The 9,477-nt window shown below is 41.1% G+C and overlaps 1 protein-coding gene across 1 annotated transcript; it reads left to right on the top strand.

Annotated features, from left to right (window-relative positions):
- The first annotated feature begins 6,005 nt into the window (after positions 1-6,005).
- LOC127304625 (DNA-binding protein MNB1B) lies at positions 6,006-8,898 on the top strand. Its single transcript, XM_051335257.2, has 8 exons — positions 6,006-6,151; positions 6,246-6,299; positions 6,388-6,519; positions 6,616-6,673; positions 6,782-6,826; positions 6,905-6,976; positions 7,228-7,313; positions 8,674-8,898. Exons 1-7 carry the CDS (start codon positions 6,090-6,092, stop codon positions 7,279-7,281), a joined length of 477 nt encoding a protein of 158 aa, XP_051191217.1. The 5' UTR covers positions 6,006-6,089; the 3' UTR covers positions 7,282-7,313; positions 8,674-8,898.
- Positions 8,899-9,477: the final 579 nt, after the last annotated feature.

Consider the following 9,477-nt stretch of genomic DNA (forward strand, 5'->3'; position numbering starts at 1 on the left):
TACTAAATGGGTGGAAGCCATACCTACAAAAAGTGCTGATGGTGAGACCTCTTTAAGAATGCTTTTAGACATTATTTTTCCTAGATTTGGAGTGCCTAGATATATTATGACTGATGGAGGTTCTCATTTTATTCATGGAGGTTTTAGAAAAACTCTTGCTAGGTATGGTATTAATCATAGAATTGCTTCCGCTTATCATCCTCAAACTAGTGGTCAAGTAGAATTATCAAATAGAGAGATTAAATCTATTTTGGGTAAGACCGTTAATAAAACTAGAAAGAATTGGGCTAGTAAATTGAAGGATGCACTATGGGCTTATAGAACTGCTTATAAAAATCCCATGGGAATGTCACCTTATAAAATGGTTTATGGGAAAGCTTGTCATTTACCTTTAGAACTAGAGCACAAAGCTTATTGGGCAGTTAGAGAATTAAATAAAGATCCTAAACTAGCTGGTGATAAGAGGTTGTTGCAATTAAGTTCTCTAGATGAATGGAGAAGTGAAGCTTATGAAAATGCTAAACTCTTTAAAGAGAAAGTTAAGAAATGGCATGATAGGAGGATCATCAAAAGAGAATTTAATATTGGGGATAAAGTCCTATTGTATCGGTCTCGTCTCAGACTCTTTGCAGGGAAATTACTCTCGAAATGGGAAGGACCATATGTTGTTGAGGAGGTGTATCGTTCAGGAGCAATCAAAATTAGCTCTCTCCAAGGCAATGCCACGCAAGTGGTGAATGGACAAAGACTCAAGCATTATATCTCAGGTGATTCCTATAATATCGATGTTGATATTATTCAAGTGGAAACACCGGAGGCTTTCATCAAAGGACAAATTGACAGTCCGCCAGAATTCGACTTTGAATAGGTAACAGTACTGGTAATGAAAAGTTCGCAATTTACTTTCCGAACAATATTTTTGCTGTTTTTGGAAAATATGAAAAATTACGAGTTCGAAACGGAGTGGAAAGGACGCACGAGGGCGTGCCACACCTGGGCCCGCGCCGACCTATGGTCTGGCTGCCTCGTCGCCCCTTTCCGACTCTGGTTCGATCTGGTACTTTCCGTTTGTCGTGAATTTTTTTGCTATATAATCCCCCGGACCCCTGGAGGTCCATATATCGTTTTCTCGACGTGTTTTGTTTCGAGCTGTTTCTGTCAGGATTTGCTTCGGATCTAGAGCCATCATGTCTTCGTCGGAAACTCCGAAGGACAGCTCCTGCAAGGATGTTGGCAACTTGTACATGGAGGAGCTGAGGATGCACCCCAAGGAGTTGCTACTCGTTGAAGGAGAACTGCAGATCAAGGATGTCCAGGGTCCTAAAGGAGAAGGAAGCTTGGAAGACAGGATGGAGAAGCTAGAACAAGAGGTTTTCAAATACAAGAAGATGGCTAAGCGTGAGGTGGATATCTTCCACAGGATTGTGTCTGAACTCATTGCTGAACATGAGAAGGAAACTGCAAAGCTTTGGGGCGACATCCTCTCACTTCACGACACCACCAACAAGCTCCAAGCACAACTCTATGACGTTCAGAATCAGAACTGTGAGTATGAAAACAGGTTTAAATACATAAACCGTGCTGCTAGTTTCAGGATTCCCGAGACCAAGATGTCGTTTCTTGATGGAGAGCCCCTTCCTTGGAAGTTTGATGACGGGAGTTCATCACCACCATCGCCGCAGGAGTAATTCATCATCGGTATTGGCATCCCCTTGGTTTGTTCCAAGCTTGGGGGAGTGTCGCGGTATCACATCATCACTACCTTTTACTTTTATTGTCAAGTAGTGTCATATCATGAGTAGGGAAGTTATCATATAAGATGGGTTGTAGTTTGGAAATATCTCTCCTTTAGTTGGTTATCTATGTATCCCTTGGTGTGAGTTGTCGTTATGGAATATTAATGAGAAGTCTTATCATTTACATATTGCACATCTTATTTTAGTTTGCAATCTCTATTATATGATTTACCTTGTTATTAGTATTGGTATCACTCTGGGAGCATTGAATAAATCTATTTGGTTTTGGCAAACTTAGCATTGGTCAATAGCAACAACACTTTGAGGTTTAAGTAGAAAAGAGAAATACATATAGATGTTTCATCGTCTTTCTTTCTTGTTAGCTCATAGCTTATTATTCTGAAGTTAAAATTGTTTGTGCTTACAAGGAAGATGCATGATTGTTTCTATCACATGTATATTTGTTTGTTTCCCTCAACTCTTATGCTTGCTATTTAACCTTGCTAGCCAAAGACCTGTACTGAGAGGGAATACTTCTCGTGCATCCAAACCTTAGCCCAAATCTATGTCATTTGTGTCCACCATACCTACCTACTACATGGTATTTTCTGCCATTCCAAGTAAATACTTCATGTGCTACCTTTAAACAATTCAAAACTTAGTATCTCTTATTTGTGTCAATGTTTTATAGCTCATGAGGAAGTATGTGGTGTTTTATCTTTCAATCTTGTTGGGCAACTTTCACCAATGGACTAGTGGCTTCATCCGCTTGTCCAATAATTTTGCAAAAAGAGCTGGCAATGGGATTCCCAGTCCCAAACTAATTAACCTAATAAGACACTCCTCCATGGTATGTGATTGATGGACGGCACCCGAAGGATTCGGTTAGCCATGGCTTGTGTAAGCAAAGGTTGGGGGGAGTGTCATCATAATAAAACTAAAATAAAAAGGCACTCCTTCATGGTATGCGATTGTTGGCAGGCACCCGAGGATTCGGTTAGCCATGGTTTGTGAAAGAAAGGTTGGAAGGAGTGCCACACAAAATAAAAATAAAATGGGAGCCGCTCTTTGAAGGTTGTTTGGCAAGGGGGTTAGAGTACCCGCTACCAGTCATTGACAACAACAAACACCTCTCAAAATGTTACTTTTATTATCTCTATATGATTTCAAAACTGAAAAAGCTCTAGCACATGATTTAATCACTGCTTCCCTCTGCGAAGGGCCTGTCTTTTACTTTATGTTGAGTCAGTAAACCTATTTCCCTCCATCTCAAGCAAGCATTTGAGTTGCTGTGATCAAACCATTATATTGTGATTTGCTTCATCATGTCTTTACTCTTCCTTGTTTAGTACAAGTTTTATCTGAATGAATATAGCTTTGCAAGTATCAATGATCATGAGGAGACCATTATGATTGAGTATGCAAGTTGTGCCTTATAAACTTTAACATGAGAGCGCTGCTCAATGAGATAAGTATAATCTGTTAATTGTTCTCTGACCAAGAACGAAGTTTGCCATCACCAATTATGATTTCTTATGCACCTTTATTTGTGATTACTTTATACTTGTTTCAAGTTGAGTTATATGAGGAAGTTGTTCACTAGAATGTCTTGTGTGAATGAATATGATGCTTCTTGTCCGTATTTTATTTATCGACTCTTCACTCCATAAACATGTGGTCCTGTTTACTGAGTTCAGTTTCGCTTGGGGACAAGTGAAGTCTAAGCATGGGGGGAGTTGATACGTCCAATTTGCATCACTATTTTATATCATAATTTGCTGTTATTCATTGATATATTTCATATTTGGACACAATACTTATGTTATTTCATCTATTTTGCATGTTTCATCATTATTGGAGGATCAAGCACCGGAGCCAGGATTCTGCTGGAAAAAGCACCGTCAGAACGCAATATTTCGGAAGATCAACTGTGGAAGGAAATTATACCAAAAATCCTATTTTTCAAGATGACGAAGGAAGCCAGAAGGAGGAGCTGAGAGGGCCCAAGGTGGGGCCAGACCACAGGCCGGCGCGGCCCATGGCCTGGCCGCGCCACCATGTGGTGTGGGGGCCCCACAGCCCCTTTCGCCTCCTTTTCTTCGCGAAACCCTTCGTCCCAAAAACCGAAGCCACAGAGGGTTCCTCACGAAGAGTTACAGCCGCCTCTGCGGGGCGGAGAACACCAGAGAGAAAAGAGCTCTCCGGCGGGCAGGAATCCGCCGGGGAAATTCCCTCCCGGAGGGGGAAATCGACGCCATCGTCACCGTCATCGAGCTAGACATCATCTCCATCACCATCATCATCATCTCCACCATCATCACCGCCGTCTCCACCGCAGCACCTCGTCACCGCCGTAGCAATTTGGGTTTGATCTTGATTGTTTGATAGGGGAAACTCTCCCGGTATCTATTTCTACTTGTTGTTGATGCTATTGAGTGAAACCATTGAACCAAGGTTTATGTTCAGATTGTTATTCACCATCATATCACCTCTGATCATGTTCCATATGATGTCTCGTGAGTAGTTCGTTTAGTTCTTGAGGACATGGGTGAAGTCTAAATGCTAGTAGTGAACTATGGTTGAGTAATATTCAATGGTATGATATTTAAGTTGTGGTGTTATTCTGCTAGTGGTGTCATGTGAACGTCGACTACATGACACTTCACCATTTATGGGCCTAGGAGAATGCATCTTGTACTCGTTTGCCAATTGCGGGGTTGCCGGAGTGACAGAAACCTAAACCCCCGTTGGTATATCGATGCAGGAGGGATAGCAGGATCTCAGAGTTTAAGGCTGTGGTTAGATTTATTCTTAATTACTTTCTTGTAGTTGCGGATGCTTGCAAGGGGTATAATCACAAGTATGTATTAGTCCTAGGAAGGGCGGTACATTAGCATAGGTTCACCCACACAACACTTATCATAACAATGAAGATTATTTAGCCGTATGTAGCGAAAGCACTAGACTAAAATCCCGTGTGTCCTCGAGAACGCTTGGTCATTATAAGAAATCAAACCGGCTTGTCCTTTGTGCTAAAAAGGATTGGGCCACTCGCTGCAATTGTTACTCTCGCACTTTACTTACTCGTACTTTATTCAACTGTTACATCAAAACCCCCTGAATACTTGTCTGTGAGCATTTACAGTGAATCCTTCATCGAAACTGCTTGTCAACACCTTCTGCTCCTCGTTGGGATCGACATTCTTACTTATCGAAGATACTACGATACACCCCCTATACTTGTGGGTCATCAAAGACCTAGACCCCTCCGAAGTGTCGTTTCTTCGCCTAGCTTACTGTCCAAAACCACCTTTGGACTGCCGACCGCCTTGCCAAAAGGGGATGGCCACACCATCCTAATTGCTAGCTGTGTAGATGCTCCTGGAAACGGCTCGTCACATCCTCTTTGAATGTCGCTTATCCAAGAGAATATGGAACGCAGCGGCGTCGTGGCTCTCCTGTCCGGACCTTACCCTCTGCCTCGACACTGTGAGACCGAAGGTGTTGGAGTACTGGCAAGCTATGGCCAAAACCTCCACCTCCTCTCCCAAGGGTCTTCGGACGGCTATCATGCTCATCTCCCGGGAGATTTGGAAGGAGAGGAATGAGCGAGTTTTCAACATCAAATCCTTCTTACCCTCGGTGATCATGCACAAAATAAGGGAGGAGGGCAAGGATTGGGTCCTTGCCAGCGCAAAAGGCCTAGCAGTTCTCTTAGGCTGATCTTTTATGTGGCCTTTTTGGGGGGGGGGGGGGGGGGGTGTGTTCCCCCCTTTTGTTCTCTTTTCTTTTTGGCCTCGGCCACCCCTTGTTTACTTCTCCTATATTAATATAAGGCAAAAGATTTTTTACCAGTTTCAAAAAAAAAAAATCTTGGGGAAATATACACCCACTAATGAGCTCCTCCTTCAGCTTGTTGCGTTGGAGCTCCTCCTTCAGCTGAGCAATGAGCTTATTCTTCTCCTTGAACTTTTGCTTATGGTTCTTCACAGTTTCCCACAAATCATCGTGCATCAGATGAGTGGCCAGTACAGAAATAGAGAATTTTTTGTTACTTTGAGGGCTAAAAAATTAAACTCGGGTTTCCTAATTCAGTCAATCTTTTTTTTAGTGATCCTAATTCAGTCAACCAAGATTGTAAAGGTCAAAACGGGAGAGCCATACTTCTTTTTTTTTTCTCTTTTTCTGACAGAGAGGGGCTTTGGCTGCGTTTGGCCCAGTAGCTTACGGCTTACCGACCTAAGGACAAAAACCTCGTTTCCTTTCCCTGGAACTCCGGTCTCCGGTACCCTCCTGAATTCGTGCGCTCGATTCCTGGCTTCGCCTCGCGCCGATCTCACCTGTTGTTCAGACATGAAGCCTTGCAAGCAGACCGCATCCATGGGAGCCGCCGCCACGGACGAGGCCCACAGCAAGTAAGAATCCAAACTGAATCTTGTTTTTCTCTAATAATGCAAGATACATTGCTAGTTTTGGTGCGTCGATCCATAACCCTGGATTCCTACGCAGGTCGGCAGCAAAGAGCGATGCAATCCAATCGAGGGGGAAGAAGGTCATGGGCAAGTAAGAATCCAGTCGATTTGCTTGTGTGATGCAACATATTGATGTTAATTTTGGTGCGTCGACCGATGACATTCGATGTTCCACGCAGACTGGCGGTGAAGAGCAATGGAACCGAGAAGCCCAAGACCAATGCCGTTTCCGATGTTACACGCGGGTTCGCGGTGATGAGCGTTACAGAGGAAATTGCAAGGGTTGAATTGCTCGCCCTGTACTCTTACCAGTGAGATGAGATCCTCCACGGTTTTTCAGATTGTTGGTCTGTTTTTAAATTTTCTTGATGGTGCTGATTTATTTGACCATGATTTGGTTTGGCTAGGAACGCCTTCTGGATAAAAAACTTCCCTGGCGTCTGTGACAGGCCGTCCGTAGATGCTGTCAGTTCGATTCTTCAATGCCTCCTTACCTCTATGAACATGCATAATGATTTGTTTCCATTGTTTTGTGGATGAATTGATAATTTGTTTCTCGTGGAACACTTTCAGATTCGTAAGCAAGCCGTTGAAAACTGGAAATGCTTTAATGATTCGGTAAGACATCTGTCTACTCTTCTGTAACTTCTTGCCATGCTGATTTGTTGTTGATACATGGATGGATCTGTGTTGCAGGACAAGGCCCCTTATATAGCCAGGGCACATGTGAACAAAATACGCATCGCTAAGGCCAACGAGTTCAAGAAGGTTGTGACAAAGATCTAGCGGTTTCACCTATTTTTAGATAACTTTACCATGCTAAGCTAAGCATCCTCTGCAGATATAATGCTCTTTCATCACTCTTTCATCACATATATTATTTCCAATAATAATATATAATCTCATCTACTTTACCTTTCATTGAAAGCATAATTCAACTTTTTGTATTTGCACATTTGATTTTCTTTATTGTTGATCAAGCTTCTCCTTGAACTTTTATGGATTTCTTTCCTTGATAGACACTGAAGTTGACGCGCCTGATGACGAACAAGCTGATGAATCTGAAAATGTGAACACACAAGATCTCTAAGATGTTTTTGAATAGGTGATTTGCATTTTTCGTTTTTTCTATATGTATATCTTTTTGATTGCTTACTCAGTTAGCAGGTAATGCATGTTCTCTTGTTTTGGCTTTTAGGGTGTCTATTGTATGGATTTGCTTAATTTCTGAACTAGCTTGTTATTAGATTTATGCATATGGCTATGAGTTAGATACCATATGCTACTGATTTCTACTCTCTGGGCCTCTCATATGCATGTTAATACAAAGTCAGGCTCACATGACTTGATCATGTTGAAAATTCAGCATTTGCATCTGATGGAGGCACCGTTTGTATTATATGTTGCCAAAAACAGGAAAACATGATTATCAGTAATAGATCTGGAACGTGTGCCAACACATTAACTTAGCTCTATTCTTGTTCATTCAGTGTTTCTATTGTTGGTTTTGTCTAGTAACAATGCTGAAATAATTCAGCTTTCAGTCAGATAACCTTTTTATAATTTCCACAATGAGTTAGATACCATAGCTCATGCTCTAGTCTGTGAGCTCAATTCGCACTTGAATTGATTATCAGCCTGAAGCTTGGGACCATATGTAGCCAAAAACATGAGAACATGATTGTCAACAAAATAAGTTGATATTGGGCTAGCATAAATAAATTGGTATTGTTCGTTCAGCGTCTCTATTGTTGGTTTTAGCCAGTAATGTTGAAACGATTCAGCTTTGGGTAATTTTTTTTTATATTTTTCACAATTTTTAAGTTAACTTTGTACTGTCCAAGTCATACAAAAGTAGTGAGATATAATTTTGTCAGCTTTTCCATGAATAGGCAGCAGAAGTCTTTAAAAAAAAAATTCCACACTGGTTTATGTTGGCGCAATACCGTTGAGCAGTGTCTCCCTTATGTGAGCAGCATGCCATGGTTTATAGATGGCATGCTATTGGAATAGTTTTTATTTTGGCCTTTTAGTTGGCCAGGAAGAAGGAACCAAACTTAATACTCCCTCCGTTCTATTTTTTTATATTTTTTTTGGAAAACTAATTAAGTTTGCCAAAACTTCTTATAATAGGGAAAAAAGGAAAACTGACTAATTTTGTTGTGTTTCTGTTCCGTAGAACAAAACAGTGTTCTTTTTCTGTCGCTTACATCTTGTGTTGACAATGTCATCTTTTGAACACCACATATCTCTGATATAGCAGTATCATTTGCTTTTGGTATTTAATTGTTGTTAACTGCCCTGTTATTTGACTCCGTATGTGAAAGGAAAACTCTTTAGAATGTAACTGAATGTTTTCGAGTTAGAAACTTTTACTTGTTCCATGTTCCAGCAGAACTATTCATGTGTGAGCACCAGAGTTTGGAACATGATGCCAGGCTCAACGCATCTTTGTTTGCTTGCAGAAATCTCTCCATATATCACACAACCAACTCCACTACCTGATTCCGTATGGGCCGGCACTTGGAGGGTTCAGATGCAATTGCAAGTTCAAGCTGCCATATGGACAACACTAGTATTAAATATGTTTCTGCTCCTAACTTTAGATGTTGAACACCTTTTGCATATTGTGATGTGAATCATGTGATACGGCTAAAAATTGGACTAATCGTGTGACTGAACATTATTTCCAAATTGGAGTAATGATGTAAGAAACTCTGCAATGCAATGGTGCTTGTGGCCAACGATTCTGTTGGGCCTATGTCCAGCTGATGAAAAGCGTCAAGTGATTCCTAGATTACCTTGGCTTATCTCTTGTATTGTGATTAGTGCTTGATTTCTTGCCTGATGTATTATTTTGATTGATTCCTAGATCTTATTCTTGCCTATTCTTTCTGAATCTTTGGCATTGTGATGCGTATGGATCAAGGTATTGGATGGGTTCTTGTCCTGTACATGGCTTTGCCCATCTATCTAGTTTGACTGTTTAACACAGGGTTTGATTCAACAATATTATGGCTAATCAGTGATACAACTAAATCTACAACATAATAATACAAGGAAACATACTTCTTATAACTGCAAACTTCCAGTTGAAACAAGTGTCAAGTTTCATAGCCAACACAACCAAAAATTCGAACTGATGGAAAGGGCTAGGCAATCCACTTATACATCTCAACAACAAGCACATGCTAGTCAAAAGCATTACTTAGCTCCTTCAGCTATGGGCAGAACTTTTTTTTTTCAATTCTACGGCCGAACCAGAACAA

The sequence above is a fragment of the Lolium perenne genome, chromosome 5 (assembly GCF_019359855.2).
Source record: "Lolium perenne isolate Kyuss_39 chromosome 5, Kyuss_2.0, whole genome shotgun sequence".
Taxonomy (NCBI): Eukaryota; Viridiplantae; Streptophyta; class Magnoliopsida; order Poales; family Poaceae; genus Lolium; species Lolium perenne.